The sequence below is a fragment of the Diaphorina citri genome, unplaced genomic scaffold, assembly GCF_000475195.1.
Source record: "Diaphorina citri unplaced genomic scaffold, Diaci psyllid genome assembly version 1.1 scaffold727, whole genome shotgun sequence".
Taxonomy (NCBI): domain Eukaryota; kingdom Metazoa; phylum Arthropoda; class Insecta; order Hemiptera; family Psyllidae; genus Diaphorina; species Diaphorina citri.
Window position 1 is genome coordinate 30,302 of NW_007378160.1, and position 24,682 is coordinate 54,983.

The window sequence follows — 24,682 nt, forward strand, 5'->3', positions numbered from 1 at the left end:
AAGTTCAGGTTTAGATGGAGGGAACTGCGACAACGGACGACTTATCGTCCAGAAATCGAATAGATAAAGACAGGACAGGAGAAAGCCGGCTATTCCGAGAACGAACCTTATTCGATAAGGATAAAATCCGCCCCGGGCGGGAATCGAACCCGCGTATGCCTCTCATCAGATGGGCGAGAAGAGACACAATACTTCCCATTTAGGTGCTGGGTCAATACGAGAACACCAGAAAGCCCTTTCAGTTGAGGTACTTGACAAAGCTGCAGACTATTTTGTAAAATTCCCTTGACTTGGTGGAATATCCACTAGTTTTTTTTTATCTTACATGAAGGAAACCCTACTGCCACCTACCTATAGTCAGGCTGAGAATTAGGATCTTCTGGTACTTGATTCAGTTTGGAAATAATGTCTTGTGGCCACATGGACGGTGTCAGTGCAGAAAATGGCCCACCAGGGCTTGGTGTACTCATTGGGGATAAATCAGCCAGTGTGTCTTTCTCAGCATTTCTATTTACGTCAAGCTTGAGTTGGCTTTCTTTTTCTTTGCTTTCATTTTCTCTTTCTCCCTCGTCATCTTCTTCATCGGACAGAGCTGTCTCAACATTTTTCTGTAATGTTAAAATCATTAGGAATGATATGTAGGCACATACCGATATGTACAAAATTATTCCACATTCCACCATGTAATTACAAGGCATTATCACACCAAATCCTCAAATGCCAATTTTTGAGAGAACCAAAAACAAATGTAGGTAGGTAATACTTGGTCTTTCTGACTAAAATATTGTTGTCAGTATGCTGTAGGTACAATATATGAGAATGGGTAACTTACATTGTAATTCTGTTTGCCAGAATAACCCTCATGAGTCCTAGATGTAAACAATGACTTGGCAATATCCATAAGAAAAATCTGGGGAAAAAAAATGGGTAAAAATCAATAGGTAATCACAAAAAATAACCACAAAGCAACAAGCAATAAACAGTAAGTAGAGAAGTATCTTAATATCAGAATGTAAATTAAATATGTCCGTAAAATATTGTAAATTTTAGTTTTCAGATCAATGTTAACGTAAGCTACTTACCAATTTTTTTAGACTGTTTGGCCTAATAGGAAAATTTGGCAAGGGCTGTGACAGTTCAATGAACGAATGCCAAATCAAATGTATGTAACATATGGTTCAGCTCCCAAGAAACACAATTTTTAAACCATTTATAAAACCACAATTCAAACTGCTCATATCTACCAATAGATTTCCAACTACTCTACAATCCCTTGATGTTTTCTGAAGAAAGGATTCTATCTAGGACAGTTCTGCGTTACTCTGACACTCTGACGCCAACGCATCTATTTCTAGTGATAACCAAGTCAGATATCATTGATTCTGATATCAAAACCAGAGTAGGTTCTAGGAAAAGTCTACGTACCCAAGCTAAGATGTTTTCTCATGAAAAGAACGAGGTTCCTTCAGATGAATGATGGAGTGATATTCCAAAGCTGAAATGTCTTCTAAATACTTCACTTTTATCAGTTAAATCGATTTTATCGTTGAAATTTGAAAGATTACACTTTTTTGGAGAAATTTTCAAGTTTTCCTCTTATCACCAACACCAACGCACAAAATTTTTGTTTACATTTTTTTATCAGCACACATGTTTTGTTACTTCCCCATTTTTTAAAAAATCTGAAATAAAGGCTGGTTTACACGATCGACGAAGGTACATTCAAAAAAATATTACGATACTTTTTTTTGACCGCGAGAAGAATCACATGCATGGTCATGGTCACCCAAAAATGGGAAATTCATATCGATTGGTGATTTGTGCTTCAATTAGGTCCTACTAATGATTCATATTGAAATTTGGCCCCAAAAATAAAATTTCGAAACATCCATTTTCACCCCCGGAGGCCATCAGGGCCGGAAGTCTAAATCTCATTTTTGGGACCGAATTTTATATGGGAGAACAAGTACTTTGTGTGCTCGTGTATTGTGTTCGGCTTTTATGTTGAGTAGAAGATTTGATTGATTGAAATAGTTTACTTTATTGTTAACAATAGTATAAAATACGGAACCTCCCTAAGACTACAGAGTACAGAACCTTCTGGGAGGACTACAGAACCTCCCTGAGATTACAGAGCCTTCTGGAAAGTGTTTCAAGGAGGTTTAGGTTTAGGAGATGAATGCAGTTTTAGAGACGGTTCCAATAAGGAGATTTAGGCTAAAAACAGTGTGGAGCGAAGACCATATAGCATAGAGGCATTAGATAGAGCATCGGGCAGGTAGATTGAAGCGTCGCTCCGAAGCGACGAATTCAAATTTACTAGCGTGGACTCGCGCTAACCGCAGCCTCAAGGCGTAGAAGATGTTTGAAAGTTTTAAAGACGTAGACGGTTCAGTTTTTCCTTGTTAATAAAGTTTCCAGCATTCTTAGAACTTATCAGGGTAATTAGGTATGAACATTAAGCACCTAATCTAATACCGAGCCTAAATCCAAAGTTTCAGCCATTGGTCCGTGTGTGTGTCTGTCTGTCTGTCTCTAAACAAAATATCTCGAGAACGGTAAGAGCTAGCGACTTGAAATTTGGTATGTAGCTGTCAAATGTGAGAATGCGACACGAAACTTTTGGTTAAGACCGATGCAACGCTTGGCGGCATTTTACCGCTTTTTGGCGGTTTTCGGTGTAATTTAACAATCGGAACTTTTGATGGTTAAGATCGGTGCATTGGTTGGCGGCATTTTACCGCTTTTTGGCGGTTTTCGGTCTAGTTTAACAATATCTCGGGAACGGTATGCGTCTTTCACACCTAGATAAAGAGTATACAAGCTTACCAACATGACCAATGAAATCGCCAATAGGAAGGTAGGTAGTAGGTACCTACAGCCAAGAACTACCTTCCAATTTGACCTACCGAAGTATAGGTACTTTTATGAGCAGATTAGTAGCATCATAAAAATCTTGTAGAATGCCCGAATTTCCCTCATTGTTCTTCCAAACACATAAAGTACAATATATAATATTTCACGTTAATTATTGCGCTGTCTTTTTGATTTATTCCGACCAGATATAATTTATTTCTGTCGGTGCGTGGTTTTTAATGAATAATTAACGCTTGTGTAATGTGTACCCCGTAACTCCGGAATCCGGACTGCCCATAATTATACATATTTATCCAGGGCCGGTCGCAGCCTAACCTGGTCCCGGGGGTCCGAAAATGGGGCCCTTCCTTGATTTTTTTTTTACAAACAAGAATACTAGGTACATAGGTAGTATTTTGGTTCATAGAGAAGGGAAGAGGAAAAAAAAGTGACCATCAAAAATTTTGACGAATACATTACTGTCCCTGATATAGGATTATAGGCTAAGGAAAGTAAAAAAGTGGGTCATTTTGGTAGTCTTAGGTGAATTAGGAACTGCTGGTTTCGGGACTTTCGGGGCCCCTGTACAAAAAGGAGTCCAGTACAAAAAGAGGCCGGATGAACCCCCTCTGTGGACGACCCTGTAATTATCTTAAGATCATAAAGAGGGGGTAGGGGTGGCCTGGCCTCAAGTAATAAAATTTTGCCTCATGTCATACGAAGAGTATGTCATATATTATTCATTGTTGAGGGCTATAAAAAACTACCTAAATTAGTACCTATAGGACACCACCGTATCGGTGTTAGTCATACAGAGGTTCCGGGTTCGATCCCCGTCATAAAAGAAGTGCCCTCGTGTTGTGATTCAAATATTCATTGGGTTAGTTTTGTGCTTGACAATCTTGACCCAGCTAGAAGTATTGAGTCTCTTCTTGCTTATCTGATGAGCGACATACTACGGGGTCGACAACGAACATGTGACAACGGACGAAATAAAGTCGTTTAATGGATAACATCTTTATCTTTATGGAAATAATTTTTGAATCACTCTTACCAGGCCGATAAATTACCTAATCTGAATGTTGGCACACAATAATGCAGCCCGGATGACAAAAAAAAAAAAAAAAAAAAAAAAAAAAAAACATCTTGGGCATGGCTACAGAGTTACAACCAGGCGAGGTTGCTGATGAGAAAGCATTGCTTGGGTTTGCTCAGATTTCTCTCATAGACTGATATCTAACTTTCATTCTATTTTGTCTTTCACATGTATGTTTGTATAGCTAAGGTGCTAAGGAGATACTCTTTCTTTTATCGATTACACCCATATAAATGATGTCTTTCACATGTATGTTTGTATAGCTAAGGTGCTAAGGAGATACTCTTTCTTTTATCGATTACACCCATATAAATGAAATATACTGTACCTACTTTTTGCCTATGGATTATTTGTTTTGTAATGTTTAATATAAGTACGAACTTATCACTACCTACATTACACCTAGATAAAGAGTATACAAGCTTACCAAAATGACCAATGACATTGCCAATAGGAAGGTAGGTAGGTACCTACAGCCAAGAGCTACCTTCCAATTTGACCTACCGAAGTAGGTACCTACTTTTATGAGCAGATTAGTAGCATCATAAAAATCTTGTAGAATGCCCGAATTTCCCTCATTGTTCTCTCAAACACATAAAGTACAATAATTATCTAATATTTCACGTTAATTCCAACCAGATATAAAATTTATTTCTGTCGGTGCGTAGTTTTTAATGAATAATTAACGCTTGTCTAATGTGTACCCCGTAACTCCGGAATCCGGACTGCCCATAATTATACATATATTTATCCAGGGCCGGTCGCAGCCTAACCTGGTCCCGGGGGTCCGAAAATGGGGCCCTTCCTTGTTTTTTTTTTTTTTTTTTTTTTTTTTTTAAAACAAGAATACTAGGTACATAATGTAGATAGTATTTTGGTTCATAGAGAAGGGAAGAGGAAAAAAAAGTGACCATCAAAAATTTTGACGAATACATTACTTTCCCTGATATAGGATTATAGGCTAAGGAAAGTAAAAAAGTGGGTCATTTTGGTAGTCTTGGGTAAATTAGGAACTGCTGGTTCCGGGACTTTCGGGGCCCCTTGTGGGGCTCGGTGCAAAAATAGGGCCGGATGAACCACCTCTGGGACCGATCCTGTAATTATCTCAAGATCATAAAGAGGGGGTAGGGGTGGCCTGGCCTCAAGTAATAAAATTTTGCCTCATGTCATACGAAGAGTATGTCATACATTATTATTCATTGTTGAGGGCTATAAAAACTACCTAAATTATTACCTATAGGACACCACCGTATCGGTGTTAGTCATACAGAGGTTCCGGGTTCGATCCCCGTCATAAAAAAGTGCCCTCGTGTTGTGATTCAAATATTCATTGGGTTAGTTTTGTGCTTGACAATCTTGACCCAGCTAGGAGTATTGAGTCTCTTCTTGCTTATCTGATGAACGACATACTACGGGGTCGACAACGAACATGTGACAACGGACGAAATAAAGTCGTTTAATGGATAACATCTTTATGGAAATAATTTTTGAAGCACTATTACCAGGCCGATAAATTACCTAATTTGAATGTTGGCACACAATAATGCAGCCCGGATGACAAAAAAAAACTCGTCTGGTCAATCTCCTTCGGGAACACTCTGTATAATTTAGCACAGGTGTACCTATAATGATAATAACTAGGTAGCTCCCGGAGCTCTAGGTAGGTATACTTTACTCCACTAATAATAATAAATTTAGCAATACAATTTGGCGTGGGACCAAATCCCCTACTTGTTATTCAAGTATTCCAGGTTATCCAGATTTATAAGAATAGAATGAGAAAAGAAAAAAATAAAATTCGTGTGTCTCTCTCTCTATCTCCCTGGACCAAAGTCAAAATGTATTTTCGCTAGGTTGGAAATAAATTTTTGTTCTAATTATTGTTTGAGATTTGGGTACCTCAATGCAGTTCATTTGAAAATAAACCGCGTCAAGGTATTATCAAGGTAAAAATAACATAAATCCCACTTCCTAGCTAAGCTAATACGAGTAGGTACGAAAATTTTCTTCAAAGTGTGATGCTTGCAAATTTTGGAGTGTGTTTTATTTCAATTGTTCTATTTCATATCGGTCACCGATTATAGTTGCAATTAAATGCATGATTTATAGAGTGATTTACCTGTGCGAAAAAAAATCTCCGTCTATCAAAGTTCCGCTTTACCTGAGCTACCTACATAATACATGTAGGTAGGTGCGTGAATATTACACATCCAATGAGCGTGTTATAATCTAAAATGTTTTCATTTTTTCTTTTCCTAAACATAAATGAATTAGGTATCTCTACATGTTAAGTATGTACGTTAGAACTTTGACATTGGTACCTAGCTATTGGGCTATTCATGTAGCAAGGGCGTTTTTGTATCGTCCTTTTTTAACCCTTTGAGAAAAATCAATCAAAGCGGTAGTGTAGCGGATACAATAGGTACCTACCTAATACATACTTGTTTCTCTTGTTCCTTTAACCTTCACATTTCCACCTTCAATCTTTTCTCGAAAAACGCCAAAACCGTCTGAATACCTACGGGAAAAGGCAAAGAAAAATAAGTCAATATTTTCTCGATTTCCAAGAGTACGGTAATAAAAAAATATTATTATTTTTATGTTCAATCCTCTCCTACTCTTTACCCGTCAACTTTTACTCATTTATTTACTCTTTTTTTCATTCGTGTTGCATAAATTAACATACCTAGTGATAAAAGAAAATAATAGCACCTTGTATTATGGACATCCCAAATTATCAAGTATCAACATATGTATTATTATGGAATAGGTATTTTAATTAATTCTTGGAAATTGCAATTGGAATTAATGCAATAATTGAAATGACCGGAAAAAAAAATCATATTACTGGTTACAAATCCAATGTCCCAGCCAACTGCAATCAGACTAAAACTGTTGTTGTTTGTTGTATGTGATAATTGCAAGATTATCTTACCTGTGCTGAGGATCTTCAATGAAAGGTTCACTGAGAAGTTTGTTGGAGTTCTGTTATTCAGCATGGCAAGCAAGCGCGTTACCACTGGACCAACCGTGCCCCCTTTAGTTTTTTAGTTTTCGCGGATGCCTTTTTTGACCGAGTTATACCTACAGATTACTAAAACACCTAGTTTAGTTACCAACAAATCTACCTATTGAGAGAAAAGAAGATAACAAAGCCATAGCTACCTAACCTATCGGATTGTTATTTTAGTTCGTTGACAAATGGTTTTTCTTACGTCGCCGATTGTTGGTTAACATTAAAATATACCTACTTTACCTACAGGTAAGTTGTTATTGTTGTTTTTGCCCCTCAAAGAAGTTCAAGGCCAGCCTAGTTAGCTTAGTTGGTAGTGCGTCTGCCTTGTAAGCGCTAGGCCGCGGGTTCGATTCCTGCCCGGGGCGAATCCTGATGGGATAATGTTCGTTCTCGGAACGGCTGGCTTTCTCCTATCCTGTCTTCCTTCTCTCTTCGACTTCATAGAGAAGGGAAGAGGAAAAAAAAGTGACCATCAAAAATTTTGACGAATACATTACTTTCCCTGATATAGGATTATAGGCTAAGGAAAGTAAAAAAGTGGGTCATTTTGGTAGTCTTGGGTAAATTAGGAACTGCTGGTTCCGGGACTTTCGGGGCCCCTTGTGGGGCTCGGTGCAAAAATAGGGCCGGATGAACCACCTCTGGGACCGATCCTGTAATTATCTCAAGATCATAAAGAGGGGGTAGGGGTGGCCTGGCCTCAAGTAATAAAATTTTGCCTCATGTCATACGAAGAGTATGTCATACATTATTATTCATTGTTGAGGGCTATAAAAACTACCTAAATTATTACCTATAGGACACCACCGTATCGGTGTTAGTCATACAGAGGTTCCGGGTTCGATCCCCGTCATAAAAAAGTGCCCTCGTGTTGTGATTCAAATATTCATTGGGTTAGTTTTGTGCTTGACAATCTTGACCCAGCTAGGAGTATTGAGTCTCTTCTTGCTTATCTGATGAACGACATACTACGGGGTCGACAACGAACATGTGACAACGGACGAAATAAAGTCGTTTAATGGATAACATCTTTATGGAAATAATTTTTGAAGCACTATTACCAGGCCGATAAATTACCTAATTTGAATGTTGGCACACAATAATGCAGCCCGGATGACAAAAAAAAACTCGTCTGGTCAATCTCCTTCGGGAACACTCTGTATAATTTAGCACAGGTGTACCTATAATGATAATAACTAGGTAGCTCCCGGAGCTCTAGGTAGGTATACTTTACTCCACTAATAATAATAAATTTAGCAATACAATTTGGCGTGGGACCAAATCCCCTACTTGTTATTCAAGTATTCCAGGTTATCCAGATTTATAAGAATAGAATGAGAAAAGAAAAAAATAAAATTCGTGTGTCTCTCTCTCTATCTCCCTGGACCAAAGTCAAAATGTATTTTCGCTAGGTTGGAAATAAATTTTTGTTCTAATTATTGTTTGAGATTTGGGTACCTCAATGCAGTTCATTTGAAAATAAACCGCGTCAAGGTATTATCAAGGTAAAAATAACATAAATCCCACTTCCTAGCTAAGCTAATACGAGTAGGTACGAAAATTTTCTTCAAAGTGTGATGCTTGCAAATTTTGGAGTGTGTTTTGTTTCAATTGTTCTATTTCATATCGGTCACCGATTATAGTTGCAATTTATAAATGCATGATTTATAGAGTGATTTACTTGTGCGAAAAAAAATCTCCGTCTCTCTGAGTTCCGCTTTACCTGAGCATAATACATGTAGGTACATATAGGTGCGTGCATACCTATTACACATCCAATGAGCGTGTTATAATCTAAAATGTTTTTATTTTTTCTTTTCCTAAACAAAAATGAATTAGGTATCTCTACATGTTAAGTATGTACGTTAGAACTTTGACATTGGTACCTAGCTATTGGGCTATTCATGTAGCAAGGGCGTTTTTGTATCGTCCTTTTTTAACCCTTTGGGAAAAATCAATCGAAGCGGTAGTGTGGCGGATACAATAGGTACCTACCTAATACATACTTGTTTCTCTTGTTCCTTTAACCTTCATATTTCCACCTTCAGTCAATCTTTTCTCGAAAAACGCCAAAACCGTCTGAATACGGGAAAAGGCAAAGAAAAAGAAGTCAATATTTTCTCGATTTCCAAGAGGGGAATAAAAATATTATTATTATTATTATTATTATTATTATTATTATTATTATTATTATTATTATTATTATTATTATTATTATTATTATTATTATTATTATTATTATTATTATTATTATTATTATTATTATTATTATTATTATTATTATTATTATTATTATTATTATTATTATTATTATTATTATTATTATTATTATTATTATTATTATTATTATTATTATTATTATTATTATTATTATTATTATTATTATTATTATTATTATTATTATTATTATTATTATTATTATTATTATTATTATTATGTTCAATCCTCTCCTACTCTTTATCCGTCAACTAGTCCATCATCATTGTCTCACTTCATCCTTCACCTCTTTGTTCACAGTCCGTTCCTCTCAATCGACCATGGACCCTCAATTGGACGGCAGTCAGCAATTCTGTCTCCGATGGCATAACTACCAGACCTCCCTACTAGCGACGCTGCCACAACTGTTAGACGGGGAAGATTTGACAGACGTTACTCTGAGCGCGGGCGGACGACACATGAAGGCACACAAAGTGGTCCTGTCCGCGTGCAGTCATTATTTCAAACAACTGTTCAAAGTAAGTAGGAGCTCTGCTGAGATAATATCCTGAGCTAGAAGTTAGGACCCTCCCCTGTGGTCCTAATTGACCGCAAGAGCTCTTTCAAGTGACTATTTTGGTTGTTGTTGTTGTAGCGGCTTCAGCTGTAGCCGAATGGTGATGGCAAGATAAAATATCTCTTCTATCAGCCATACACCAGGGTGATGGTCTCTACGCAAGTTTAATTGACTCGTCCTGAATCTCAGTCAACCATCGTGAGAACTTGTGCTTGTTCTTTAAAATAAGAGAGAACCCTTTGAAGAACTACCAGCTAGCTAGACTGGTTAGGGTTAGCTGTTCTCCTCCCTGTTTATAGTCCCATAGCTAGACACTAGTCTACTATCTGTTTAACGTCCCCTAGCCATTTTGGTTATCACCTGCTGCTGGCTTTTCCGGCCCAACTCAGGCTGGGTGAGGTTAATGTGAGGAGACGGCTAGCTTGTCGCCGTATGGGTGTTATTCTCTGAAGATTAAAATTTCCATGGGACTGAGTTCTGAAGATTGTAGACTAAAATTTTCGAAAATTTCGCCTGCGGCGTGGTTTACCCCGAATCGGCTTTATGGGACTGCGGCTCCCAAAGTTAAGGCCACCCCTGCCTTATAATTTCCGCAGGAGCTAGACCTGCTAGACGATCTCCAGCATTCTGTAATAATCCTGACATTCTGTAATATGTCCTACGAATTCGTATTTCCAGGAAATAGACGGTTACCAGCATCCTGTGATAATTCTGCCTGGCGTGGAGTTCAATGACCTCTATGCCCTGGTGACATTCATGTACAATGGCGAAGTGAACATCTATCAGCAACAGTTGTCCAGTTTGCTATCCATGGCAGACGCCCTGCACATTAGAGGCCTAGCGGATTTTACTGGGGTAAGTTTGGAAATTGCAAATATCATAGGGATAAGATGGTGTCTGTGATTATCGTGACCTCTGGACACGTCCTGCTGAAAGTTCTGAGGTAGTAGAGCTCCTTGGCCTTGAGGAGGAGTGAACGTTGTCGCAGACGTTAACAACAATTAAGCAGATTTCGGAGGGGTAAAGATATGAGAGGAGCGGATTTTTCAGGGGTCAAATTTGGCATTTACAGATGAAACAAGAGTAAGTTTGTGTGTTTTCAAGGGCGTATAGTGTACACTTTAGGACTTCCCTTGCTAATGCACGCCACCTACGACTGTCGTATAGAAATTCCTCACTCACGATTCTACCGCATGCGATGGACTAACCATCGCATGCGGTAGAACTCATCGTGACTGGCTCAAGAACCCAACTATCTCGTTACAGCAGGACCCGCACGATTATTCCACCAGCAAACACTACAGCAACCAAAGCAGTCCGTCCACACAAGACACAAACTTCTGCTTTATAGGTTCCTTACACAATCATTAGTAATGCCATTATTTCCAAATAATGATGATGAAAAATCAGAAAATCCGGAATTCTATCATTAGTAATGATATTACTAATGATCATGTAAGGTACCTATTAGGACTTCCCTTGCTAATGCCCGCCACCTACGATTGTCGTATAGAAATTCCCCACTCACGATTCTACCGCATGCGATGGACTAATCGACCATCGCATGCGATAGAACTCATCGTGAGTGGCTCAAGAACCCAACCATCTCGTTACAGCAGGACCCGCACGATTATTCCACCAGCAAACACTACAGCAACCAAAGCAGTCCGTCCACACAAGACACAAACTTCTCCCCAAACTCTGGCCCAGGTCCTGGGAACGGCAAAGTCAAACGACAACGCCTGTCCCATTCCACCAGCAGCACGATCGACTACAACAAACCACTTACCGGTCCAATCGAAACAACCAATTGGCTGGACGGGACCAATGAAGTTCAAGACCTCAGCCGAAAATCTTCGTCGAACGCTTCCAGCAGTCATAGTAGTGACAGCGTCAAGAACGGAACCAGTATAGACTGTTTGCAAAATGTGTGACAACCAATTGGCTGGACGGGACCAATGAAGTTCAAGACCTTAGCCGAAAATCTTCGTCGAACGCTTCCAGCAGTCATAGTAGTGACAGCGTCAAGAACGGAACCAGTATAGACTGTTTGCAAAATGTGTGCAAGAATCTCAGCGCCACCGCCTCTACCTCGACGAGACCTACCGGGTCACCCGAAACTAGTGGGACATCAGGTGAGAATTACTCTTCTTTCTTGAAACGGAGTGGAGAGATCTTTTTTGGCCAGATTCTCAACTGAGGCAACTTCTAGCGTGTTTTGATTTTGAGGTAGGTACTCTCAGTCCGTATAACAATCATCACATTAGGTACGTGCTACGTAGCATTACCATTGGATCTTCTAACTCAGGGATTTCCAAATTCCACCTTGGCAGGTACTTCGCTACCTTGGCAGGTACTTCGCGGGCCGCAGGAGGCCCGTATCCAGGATTTTCTTGAGGGCATCGAGGGTGGATGCTCCATTTTCGGAGCCGCGGGCCGCTAATTGGAAATCGCTGTTCTAACTTCTACACATCTGATTAATTCATACTTGAGTTCTTCTCCACTTTTCTTCAAATTCCCATCAACTCATGATGAACTTCAATTACAAACGTTCAACTCTCCACTTCCTCATTTCAGTTTCAGACCACTGTCTCACATCTCCCCTCTCCAGCTCAATACCGGGCAGTAGCAAAACCAAAGCTTCCGGAAGCGGCACCACTGGAGGGTCATCCAATCATTCGAAACTCTTTGCCACTTGCTTTGTCTGCGGAAAACAGCTGTCCAATCAGTACAACTTACGTGTGCACATGGAAACCCATCAGAACGCTTTCTACGCGTGCTCCTCCTGTAGTCACGTGTCTAGGTCACGTGATGCGCTCCGCAAGCACGTGTCGTATCGGCACCCACATATATATTTTCAGCTGCGCCTGTACAGTTTCCATGAGTTTCTTCACGCTCACATTGCTTTCTCTATTCTGCGCGCGCACCAAATCCGCCATTGCTTCCTCATAGCGTTTCATCACCACGTAGCACGACGCCCTCCTATAGAGAGCTTTCACATTGGTGTCGTCCACGCTCAATGCTTTCCCGCACAACTCGATAGCGTACGCGGGGTTGTTGAATTTTATCTGACACATAGCCATGTTGTTACACACTGTAGCGTAGAGTTCACACGCATGCGCCGTGGTTTTGTCATTCATGAAGATCAAATACTGTACGCTCGCTTTGAATCGCCGGAAGGCCGCCTCGTATTTCCCTTGTTTGAACAGCGCACTCCCAGTCTCCTTGTGTAGCGTTGCCCGTGATAGTTTATCCTCATCCGTCATCTCGTGAACGGATGGCGTTCGTGTGATTTCGGCTAGCTTGAATTCAACATCGGCACATTTCGTGGCTAAGGTTCCCGTGTCGCCTAGCCTCGTGTTGAGTAGAAGTTTGACGAAATCTCGATCCAAGCTGGTATGCACTTGTTCTAAATCTAAGCTGATCTCGCCTTCACTCTGTAGGTAGTCAGTGTCCAATGGCTCACTATCGTGCTTGGTCAGTTTGCTGATGACTATTCTGCATGTAGAGTTCACTGTTGGGGTTAGTTTGTTCACGGTTTTCTTCAGGGAAACCATTTTTTATCTCTACTAATTGGTTACTTTGAGAATACAATTTAAATACTACGCCAAGTAGTGAAAAAGAGGTCATTCACACTTACATACACTAAACAAATTGATTAAAAACTAAAAAAATAAAATAAAATAAACTTCAGTCCTTTTTTATCCACATAGGATAAGTAGCCCAAAAGAAAGCCACTTTATAACATCACCGTTTTCAATTCGTCCTTGGTCCTAGATTTGTTTTTCAATTTGCAAATTCTTTCAGATTCCTTCTCAGATACTACCAACTTGTATTCACGAGGGTTCCGAATTCAATCGTCCGTCAATCCGTCTTGAGGTTCAATGGTACTTCTATCACTAGGAATCTTCACAAATCCAGGGTTTTTGATTTTAATATTCTGGATCGGTTTTCTTCCGGCGGACTGGAAAATCAAATCAAATAGAATGTTTGCGTTTGAATCAGGAAATTCAAGTGGACACACATACGGGCACAAGAGGCAGATAATGTTCATGTCCCAAATTGTCACAATTCTAAATTAGCTCGACACACATTTCCTTGGACGATAACGTCAAGCGTTTACACTATAACTTTATTTCTAACGATTCGTCTATAAATACATGATTCTCGAAAAATGAACGGCAAAAATCGACGTTTAACTTTATCTGTTAAGTTGTTCAAGAAACCTACTTGTTGGGTATAAGATTAGGTAAAAATAAAGAAAGAATTAAAATACATAAAATAAATATTTTATTTTTTACGAATTTTTATATCTAAATAAATATTAATAATTAAAAGTTCAAACATCATTCTACGATTTTTAGCTAAATCCCCTTTAAGGATGAGCTATCTCTTTTATTTTTAAACACGGAGGAAACAAAAGAGAGGTACATAAAACTATTCCATTTTAAGGTAAAATGAGAATAATTATTTCTTACTTCTGTTTTACGAAGGAAAAGAGAGCAAGTAATATTTTGTTAGTCAAAGGATCTACATAATCATACTAGAAGGAGATGACATATTTTGTTGTTTGACTTCTGGTCTGGGTATCTGCCGATTTTGCATACTTTACAGTAATTCGAGGGAAAAAAAACTTACCCTCTTGTTTACACTTTATAGACACATTTGAAATGAATTTTGAACTTTATTCAGTCTCTGCAAGCATGCTTATACTCGTATCATGCTCAGAAGACAACATCCATTTCAACTTGAGATTATAAACCCGGGCATTACTCTTTCCTAAACCATTTTACTATTTACTGAAATCGGTGGGACTGAAATCGCTTTGTATCGATCTCAAATTTGACTGTGGGAGGAATTAGTGCGAATTCAACTCAGGTTTAATTGAAACGGTTTTGACAATGCAAAACTAAAGGAATAATAAGTACATACTAGGAAACTCTACTACCTCAGAACTTTCAGCAGGACGTGTCCAGAGATCACGATAATCACAGACACCATCTTATCCCTATGATATTTGCAATTTCCAAACTTACCCCAGTAAAATCCGCTAGGCCTCTAATGTGCAGCACGATCATAGGGTTAAAGAAATTACTTTGCATTTTTGATTTGCCTATAAATAATAAATGTGTGAAGTTGGTATGGCATGACAAACATGTACCCCAGGTGTTGATCGTATACCCAGTACTTCCCTTGCCTAGGGGCTAAACGTAGAGAGAAACCACTATCACGTCACGTGAGGGCAGTGTGGCTATCATGAACGAAATTACCTACAATATTATTGGAAAACTTTAAACTACATCTTTCTGACTCCCCATGAGCTCACGTGACGTGATAGTGTGTTTATACCTTAACTACAAGGAACTATGTCATGTCATTCGCGGTAATGGCAAAGAGGGCAATATGTCACGGAGTAGCTTAATCACTGTCAGAGGGTGATGTCATTTTGACCTTGCATCAGTTCATCACTAACTCGATGATGGAAATCAGCAGAGTTAATATGACGTATGAGGGGGCGCGTCTTATTCGCAAAACAAATCCGGTTTTAAGAAAGCTCGCTAACTACGTACTTTTCTTTTTAAAACGTAATTTTCTTTCTAAAATTTTTAAAGCCTACACAAATCGGGTATACTTACTTTCTCAACATGTCTCTTACTGTTAAGTTCGGGAAACCTACATACCTTAACTGCAAGGAACTATGTCATGCATTCGCGGTAATGGCAAAGAGGGCAATATGTCACGGAGTAGCTTAATCACTGTCAGAGGGTGATGTCATTTTGACCATGCATCAGTTCATCACTAACTTGATGATGGAAATCAGCAGAGTTAATATGACGTATGAGAGGGCGCGTTTTATTTGCAAAACAAATCCGGTTTTAAGGGAGCTCGCTAACTACGTACTTTTCTTTTTTTAAAACGTACTTTTCTTTCTAAAATTTTTAAAGCCTACACAAATCGGGTATACTTACTTTCTCAACATGTCTCTTACTGTTAAGTTCGGGAAACCTACTTTTACCTTGAAAAGAAGAACACCAGTAACTTATACTCTTCACTAGTGTTCTTTTTTTTTTTTTTTTCAAGATTAATCTTCACAAAGTCACGTCAGAATCTATCAGTACTTTTAGCTCTTGACGGAAATAAAACGCTTCCTAAACTATCCACTCTTCACTAGTGTTCTTTTTTCAAGATTAATCTTCACAAAGTCACGTCAGAATCTATCAGTACTTTTAGCTCTTGACGGAAATAAAACGCTTCCTAAACTATCGGGGAAAGAACACAACACGGGGGGGAATAACAAAATCGGACAGTCTTCAGCAAAAGCTGCTCCGATAACGATGAGGGCCCGATTTCTAAAATAAAATCGGAACTCCTTGCTAAAGGAACTGTCAGCTAAAGCCGTGTTCGATTATGTGACTTTTTTTTATAGTCAACATGGCTGATCCAAAGAGATTCCGCGTTGGACGTCCAAACTTACTGCCATAGGCCACTTAGGTATTTTCTGAAATTTTCAATGGTTATTTGAAAGAGGGCCTCTGAGTGAAATTTTGCTAATGAAAAAATTCCAAGAATTAAAGAGTCTGCCTTTGATGTTAAGAGAGATGTTTAAAATACATGGGTTTCTGTGGGTAATCACAATGGAATATGTTTCGGCAGAAAGGGTGTTGAAGATGAAAATTCATATCTCTTTGGTTCAGCCATGTTGAATCTAAAAAAAGTCACATCGAATACGGCTTAACGTGCTACGTGACGGTCCGGTCACGGCGATATATGTGGGTGCCGATACGACACGTGCTTGCTTTCGGACGATAAGACCATAGCAGTTACAGTTCCCTCTGTCAAACCTCTTTAAAAAAGTTCAGGTTTAGATGGAGGGAACTGTGACAACGGACGACTTATCGTCCAGAAATCGAATAGATAAAGACGGGACAGGAGAAAGCCGGCCATTCCGAGAACGAACCTTATTCGATAAGGATAAAATCCGCCCCGGGCGGGAATCGAACCCGCGACCTAGGCAGACGCGTTACCGTCCATGCTGACTAGGCTGACCAAAACGATGAATTGACATTAGTGACCCTAAAGTAATTAGTAAAGTAACCATGAACCAGTAACCCAAAGTAGGCCATGTCATGACCTTAACGAAAAGAACTTCCAAAAAGTTAGGCGATTACAATTATTTATCTCTCCTGTTTTACACTATAGGCGTAGTTAGGTATATACTTTTGGTTGGGTACCAGACCTAGTAAGTACATATTTACATAACTAGGTACCTACATATAATTACGCCTACCTATATAAAAGGTAAAAGGAAAGGTTCTAAGGGTGTATGTATCTAGGTACTCAGCATTCAAAACGTATTTGAAAATCGACTGATATCTCGAGTATTTATCTCTCCTGTTTTACACTATAGGCGTAGTTAGGTATACCTACCTATTATACTTTTGGTTGGGTACCAGACTAGTAAGTACATATTTACATAACTAGGTACCTACATATAATTACGCCTACCTATAAAAGGTAAAAGGAAAGGTTCTAAGGGTGTATGTATCTAGGTACTCAGCATTCAAAACGTATTTGAAAATCGACTGATATCTCGAACATGCTTTAAAAAAAAAAAAAAAAAAAAAAAAACATTTTGTCTGAAAAGTAAGATGACCTAATATGAAAGTGAGAAGTTGAGCATCACCTACCTACTGGTAGAATCAAAAGCAGAATCAACAGCTTAAACCTACTGGTAGAATCAAAAGCAAAATCAACAGCTTAAGTCCCAACGAAAGCGATTCTAAATTTTGGCCAAGACAACCAAAATCTACTCGAAGGACCAGAACATTAATTCAATACAGCAGATCCAAAGTGTCCATTTATTTCCTCATAAAGTTTTCGAAAAATCACCAGAGACTAGAACTTAGCCAATTAGAACCACAGCGGCGATTCAGATAAAACAACCACAGCGCCGATTAAGATACAAATATGTCGAAATCCAAACCAATCACCTACCTACTGGTAGAATCAAAAGCAGAATCAACAGCTTAAGTCCCAACGAAAGCGATTCTAAATTTTGGCCAAGACCACCAAAATCTACTCGAAGGACCAGAACATTAATTCAATACAGCAGATCCACAAAGTGTCCATTTATTTCCTCATAAAATTTTCGAAAAATCACCAGAGATCAGAACTTAGCCAATTAGAACCACAGCGGCGATTCAGATAAAACAACCACAGCGCCGATTAAGATACAAATATGTCGAAATCCAAACCACCATTCAATCCACTCGACGCGAAATCCATTGACTTCGAGCAGTTAGAGGACTTTGGCACCTCCAAGGACGAAAGTTCCTCGGAAGAAGACGAAGAAGAACATGAAGTTGAAGACACATCCATCGACCTTGCCGAGGATGAGGCACTCGATGAAATGGACGAGAGAGGGAGGAAGAGAGTCGGTTTTGCAGACGAGACGAAGTCAAAGCTCGACGAACTAAAAGTTCCGGACAAGGACCTGCAGATTCTACGACAGAAGAAGAAGAAACGCGTCAAACCAAAGCGGACCGTGTTGAATACGTACCGCATCTGGTCCGTACATCCGTTTGACGCGTCTATCGTAGAGGCGCTCGTCAAGAAAGTGTTCAGTTTGTATCTGAAAGAGGAGCGGCCTTATCCGCGCTTACCGAGGAAGGCGTACAAGAAAGCGCTACAGGTATGGGGAAACCTAGCCCCGAAGAAGAACATGAAGTTGAGGACACATCCATCGACCTTGCCGAGGATGAGGCACTCGATGAAATGGACGATAGAGGGGGGAAGAGAGTCGGTTTTGCAGACGAAACGAAGTCAAAGCTCGACGAACTCAAAGTTCCGGACAAGGACCTGCAGATTCTGCGACAGAAGAAGAAGAAACGCGTCAAACCAAAGCGGACCGTGTTGAATACGTACCGCATCTGGTCCGTACATCCGTTTGACGCGTCTATCGTAGAGGCGCTCGTCAAGAAAGTGTTCAGTTTGTATCTGAAAGAGGAGCGGCCTTATCCGCGCTTACCGAGGAAGGCGTACAAGAAAGCGCTACAGGTATGGGGCCACCTAGCCTAGTTGAGGGTTCGTGTATCCCATGGGGCCGGAAAAGGAGTTTTTTAAAACGTTTGATAGAGGGAACTGTAACTGCTAAGGTCTTATCGTCCCGAAATCTAAGAGAGAAGGAAGACAGGATAGGAGAAAGCGAGCCGTTCCGAGAACGAACATTATCCGCTCAGGATAAAATCCGCCCCCCGAGAGGGTATCGAACCCGGGGGGCACGACATCGTGATTAATGACTAGACGAGAAATAGTCATACCTCGTCTCGTCTGGCGTGCATCACCTGTGTCTTACCGATACGCCCTTAACTAATTCAAATAAACGCCTACAGGTGAGCACGAAAATTCGTGACGCCATCAAGAAGCTCAAGTTCGAACGATTCAAAACGGTGGTTCTGGTGGATCTGATTGAAAAACCGGAGGTTAGCGAGACGGACCACTTTCACACGACTCCGAGTTATGTGTCGGGCTATCGGACCATCAACGATATTAAGCAGGACAGGATCGTGCCTGCCATATGGGAGAATAAGTACTTTGTGTGCTCGTGTATTGTGTTCGGCTTTTATGTTGAGTAGAAGATTTGATTGATTGATTAGTTGAATTGACAATAGTATAAAATACGGAACCTCCCTAAGACTAAAGAACCTTCTGGAAGGATCACAGAACCTTCTGGGAGGACTACAGAACCTCCCGGAGATCACAGAGCCTTCTGGAAAGTGTTTCAAGGAGGTTTAGGTTTAGGAGATGAATGCAGTTTTAGAGACGGTTCCAAGGAGATTTAGGCTAAAAACAGTGTGGAGCGAAGACCATATAGCATAGAGGCATTAGATAGAGCATCGGGCAGGTAGATTGAAGCGACGCTCCGAAGCGACGAATTCAAATTTACTAGCGTGGACTCGCGCTAAGTTAGCGCTAACCGCAGCCTCAAGGCGTAGAAGAGGTTTAAAAGTTTTAAAGACGATTCAGTTTTTCCTTGTTAATAAAGTTTCCAGCATTCTTAGAACTTATCAGGGTAATTAGGTATGAACATTAAGCACCTAATCTAATACAAACATTGTACCGTCATCTGAGGTGACTTTGCACCTGCCCGGGTGACTTTGCACCAAATCAGTAAAATGTTTTGAATGCTGACTGAATGCTTCTTTAGACAACACGACGCGATTGACTTTGACTTGCAAGCAAAACGTGTCTTCTAAATCCAGCTTTAAGAAGTCCATTAGTAGATTTCATGCCAAGGAAATTCGATCAGATAAAAGTCTTATTTTTACTAATAATTTTACTCTCCCTCCCTTTCTTCCTTCCTTTTCTCTTTCTCTCTCTGTCCTCTCCCCCCTCCCAACCCTCTCTTCCTTACCTGATAGTCGTAGCCAGAGTTGTGGTCGAAGGGAGTGAGGTATGCCCTGTCGGGTCATTGACCTCAGCTTATCAGTCCTGCTGATAACACCCAGGTTGTCCCAGGTGAGTGCTTCGGACTCTTCCTTGCCTGGAGAGTTGGCACTGCTGGAGTTGAACTCCAGATAGGCAACCCACTGGAGTCTGCAAAGTGATGAGTGTCCTTCTTTTTAAGTAATCAAGGTGTTTATATGGCTATAACTGTAAAATATGTTCCCTATAATATGTCAAAATATATAAGACCTTGGTTAGACTGCGGGGGTGAAGGGACTTTTCAGTCCCATCCCAGCAAAATAAACAAGGTATATTCTATTCTAGTTAGATTGGTTGGTAGCGTGTGTGCCTTGTAAGAGCTAGGCCGCGGATTCGATTCCCACCCGGCTTCGATTTTATCCTGAACGGATAAGGTTTGTTTTCGGAACAGCTGGCTTTCTCCTATCCTGTGTTCCTTCTGTAAAGGGACTTTTCAGTCCTATCCCAGCAAAATAAACAAGGTATATTCTATTCTAGTTAGACTGGTTGGTAGCGTGTCTGCCTTGTAAGCGCTAGGCCGCGGGTTCGATTCCCACCCGGCTTCGATTTTATCCTGAACGGATAAGGTTTGTTTTCGGAACAGCTGGCTTTCTCCTATCCTGTGTTCCTTCTTCAACTAGTCCATCATCATTGTCTCACTTCATCCTTCACCTCTTTGTTCACAGTCCGTTCCTCTCAATCGACCATGGACCCTCAATTGGACGGCAGTCAGCAATTCTGTCTCCGATGGCATAACTACCAGACCTCCCTACTAGCGACGCTGCCACAACTGTTAGACGGGGAAGATTTGACAGACGTTACTCTGAGCGCGGGCGGACGACACATGAAGGCACACAAAGTGGTCCTGTCCGCGTGCAGTCATTATTTCAAACAACTGTTCAAAGTAAGTAAGAGCTCTGCTGAGATAACATCCTGAGCTAGAAGTTAGGACCCCCCCTGTGGTCCTAATTGACCGCAAGAGCTCTTTCAAGTGACCATTTTGGTTGTTGTTGTTGTTGTTGGTGTTGTTGTTGTTGTTGTTGTTGTTGTTGTTGTTGTTGTTGTTGTTGTTGTTGTTGTTTTAGCGACTTCAGCTGTAGCCGAATGGTGATGGCAAGATAAAGAAAATATCTCTTCTATCAGCCATACACCAGGGTGATGGTCGTCTCTACGCAAGTTTAATTGGCTCGTCCTGAATCTCAGTCAAGCATCGTGAGAACTTGTGCTTGTTCTTTAAAATAAGAAAGAACCCTTTGAAGAACTACCAGCTAGCTAGACTGGTTAGGGTTAGCTGTTCTCCTCCCTGTTTATAGTCCCATAGCTAGACACTAGTCTACTATCTGTTTAACGTCCCCTAGCCATTTTGGTTATCACCTGCTGCTGGCTTTTCCGGCCCAACTCAGGCTGGGTGAGGTTAATGTGAGGAGACGGCTAGCTTGTCGTCGTATGGGTGTTACTCTCTGAAGATTAAAATTTCCATGGGACTGAATTCTGAAGATTGTAGACTAAAATTTTCAAAAATTTCACCTGCGGCGCGGATCGCCTGAAACAAAGAAATTCTTTAAAAAATCCGTGTTTAGCATTTTTTTCTTCTTCTTTTTCTTTGAATTCTGATAAAGGTAAAAACTTGGTTCACTTACCTGGACTAAGAGCATAGTAGAAGTCAATGCCTTGTTCTTTAGCGGCGGAAATTAGTCCAGTCAAATGTTCTGCTTCTTCCACCGAGTACAGATCTCGCCAATAGGCACGATGCTTGTAGTCATCCTTCGGGGCGTACAGGTAGGAGTCCATGTCCCACTTCTTCAGTCTGAAATAGAGAAGAATAGAATCATTGGCGTGTATCCTAACTCCGGTCAGTTAAGGCCGGTTTTCACTTGTGTATTTCATCATTTCATCCGATTTTTTACTTTTTTTTTCTTTTTTCGAATGCCCTGTAGACAATGTAATTTAAAAGAGAATGGTCCCACTACTCCCTACACAGCTTCACACGATAGGATTTTTTTCTCAACGCCACAAAATGTCCTTGTAGGAATGTAATTAAATGAGAGTGTTCCCACTACGAACGACAAGTCTGAACAGGCCTTTAGGAGCTCCACAGAGACCCCAAATGCCCATAATTTGAAGAATCCTCCTCGTCAATCTATTGACCCCGGGGGCCCCGGCAAAACCTGGCAAAGAGGGCCCCAAAAAATTTATATACCTACGCCATTGAATAGAACATATCTTATCTATCCTGCTAGAATGAAAACCAACCTCAGTGGTGTAGTGGTTATCACGGTTGATTTAATCGTGTTAAGCGTACTTTAATGTTCAAGGCTTGTCACAAATGTACTTACTTTACAAATAGATCCTTTCTTTGTTCTGTAGTCCATGGTCTTCCGTAGAATCCTGAAACAGATTCAAATTAAAAGACATTGTACGGACTTTATCTTATCTGGGTAACTATCTACTTTACTTCCTTTTAGATCTAGAAGAAGTCTCATTTTTGGCGTAGGTATCTACTTACGAACATACCCATACCTATAGGCCTACAGGGTCACCCGAAACTGGTGGGACATCAGGTGAGAATTACTCTTCTTTCTTGAAACGGAGTGGAGAGATCTTTTTTGGCCAGATTCTCAACTGAGGCAACTTCTAGCGTGTTTTGATTTCGAGGTACTCTCAGTCCGTATAATCAATCATCACATTAGGTACGTGCTACGTAGCATTACCATTGGATCTTCTAACTCAGGGATTTCCAAATTCCACGTGTATGCAGGCCATATGCTACCTTGGCAGGTACTTCGCGGGCCGCAGGAGGCCCGTATCCAGGATTTTATTGAAGGCATCGAGGGTGGATGCTCCATTTTCGGAGCCGCGGGCCGCTAATTGAAAATCGCTGTTCTAACTTCTACACATCTGATTAATTCATACTTGAGTTCTTCTCCACTTTTCTTCAAATTCCCGTCAACTCATGATGAACTTCCATTACAAACCTTCAACTCTCCACTTCCTCATTTCAGACCACTGTCTCACATCTCCCCTCTCCAGCTCAATACCGGGCAGTAGCAAAACCAAAGCTTCCGGAAGCGGCACCACTGGAGGGTCATCCAATCATTCAAAACTCTTTGCCACTTGCTTTGTCTGCGGCAAACAGCTGTCCAATCAGTACAACTTACGTGTGCACATGGAAACCCATCAGAATGCTTTCTACGCGTGCTCCTCCTGTAGTCACGTGTCTAGGTCACGTGATGCGCTCCGCAAGCACGTGTCGTATCGGCACCCACATATATCGCCGTGACCGGACCGTCACGTAGCACGTTAAGCCGTATTCGATGTGACTTTTTTTTTAGATTCAACATGGCTGAACCAAAGAGATATGAATTTTCATCTTAAACACCCTTTCTGCCGAAACATATTCCATTGTGATTACCCACAGAAACCCATGTATTTTAAACATCTCTCTTAACATCAAAGGCAGACTCTTTAATTCTTGGAATTTTTTCATTAGCAAAATTTCACTCAGAGGCCCTCTTTCAAATAACCATTGAAAATTTCAGAAAATACCTAAGGGGCCTATGGCAGTAAGTTTGGACGTCCAAAGCGGAATCTCTTAGGTTCTGCCATGTTGACTATAAAAAAGTCACATAATCGAACACGGCTTTAGCTGACAGTTCCTTTAGCAAGGAGTTCCGATTTTATTTTAGAAATCGGGCCCTCATCGTTATCGGAGCAGCTTTTGCTGAAGACTGTCCGATTTTGTTATTCCCCCCCGTGTTGTGTTCTTTCCCCGATAGTTTAGGAAGCGTTTTATTTCCGTCAAGAGCTAAAAGTACTGATAGATTCTGACGTGACTTTGTGAAGATTAATCTTGAAAAAAGAACACTAGTGAAGAGTGTAAGTTACTGGTGTTCTTCTTTTCAAGGTAAAAGTAGGTTTCCCGAACTTAACAGTAAGAGACATGTTGAGAAAGTAAGTATACCCGATTTGTGTAGGCTTTAAAAATTTTAGAAAGAAAATTACGTTTTAAAAAGAAAAGTACGTAGTTAGCGAGCTAAAAGTACCGTAGTTTCAGCGAGCGCGCTCTTCAACTGGAGTTTGATTTGTTTTGCAAATAAAACGCGCCCCTCTCATACGTACGATCATATTAAGACTCTGCTGATTTCATCATCATCAAGCTTAGTGATGAACCTGATGCATGGTCAAAAATGACAATGACATCACCCTCTGACAGTGATGATAAGCTACTCCGTGACATATTTGCCTCTCTGCCATTACGCGCGAATGACATGACATAGGTTCCTTGCAGTTAAGTAATAAACAATGCGAGCTCTAAGGGTTAGGTGGTAGAGAACGCCTAAGTGCGGTTAACCTCGCCTATGGTTGCCTTCCACTCAAGAGTCTCTATTATTAAACACACTATCACGTCACGTGAGCTCATGGGGAGTCAGAAAGATGTAGTTTAAAATTTTCCCAATAATATTTGTAGGTAATTCGT

At 40.4% G+C, this 24,682-nt stretch overlaps 3 protein-coding genes and 2 long non-coding RNA genes across 5 annotated transcripts in view; 2 read left to right on the top strand and 3 right to left on the bottom strand.

The window, feature by feature from the left end:
* Positions 1-1,596, bottom strand: part of LOC103511553 (small G protein signaling modulator 3 homolog) — a 21,648-nt gene extending 20,052 nt beyond the window's left edge. The window contains exons 1-3 of the mRNA XM_026825280.1: positions 1,426-1,596; positions 833-910; positions 351-608 (exon numbers count right to left, since the gene is read on the bottom strand). Of these exons, the coding sequence (XP_026681081.1) occupies positions 351-608; positions 833-901 (327 nt within the window). The 5' untranslated portion in view covers positions 902-910; positions 1,426-1,596. The remainder of the gene's footprint in view (positions 1-350; positions 609-832; positions 911-1,425) is intronic.
* LOC103511554 (protein tramtrack, alpha isoform) overlaps positions 1-24,064 on the top strand; it is a 24,383-nt gene extending 319 nt beyond the window's left edge. The window contains 7 exon segments of the mRNA XM_026825293.1: positions 6,996-7,214; positions 9,486-9,703; positions 10,420-10,596; positions 11,358-11,672; positions 11,675-11,876; positions 12,319-12,588; positions 23,472-24,064. Of these exon segments, the coding sequence (XP_026681094.1) occupies positions 9,506-9,703; positions 10,420-10,596; positions 11,358-11,672; positions 11,675-11,876; positions 12,319-12,588; positions 23,472-23,485 (1,176 nt within the window). The 5' untranslated portion in view covers positions 6,996-7,214; positions 9,486-9,505 and the 3' untranslated portion in view covers positions 23,486-24,064.
* Positions 14,853-15,797, bottom strand: LOC113468415. The gene is made up of 2 exons (XR_003392171.1): positions 15,748-15,797; positions 14,853-15,414 (listed from the first exon to the last, which is right to left on the bottom strand). It is a non-coding gene; the product is annotated as an uncharacterized LOC113468415 (long non-coding RNA).
* On the top strand, positions 17,877-19,805 carry LOC103511540 (tctex1 domain-containing protein 1-like). Its single transcript, XM_026825289.1, has 2 exons — positions 17,877-18,433; positions 19,134-19,805. The coding sequence occupies exons 1-2, from the start codon at positions 17,981-17,983 to the stop codon at positions 19,374-19,376; spliced, it is 696 nt and encodes a 231-aa protein (XP_026681090.1). The 5' UTR covers positions 17,877-17,980; the 3' UTR covers positions 19,377-19,805.
* LOC113468414 lies at positions 21,899-22,596 on the bottom strand. The gene is made up of 2 exons (XR_003392170.1): positions 22,542-22,596; positions 21,899-22,012 (listed from the first exon to the last, which is right to left on the bottom strand). It is a non-coding gene; the product is annotated as an uncharacterized LOC113468414 (long non-coding RNA).
* Positions 24,065-24,682: the final 618 nt, after the last annotated feature.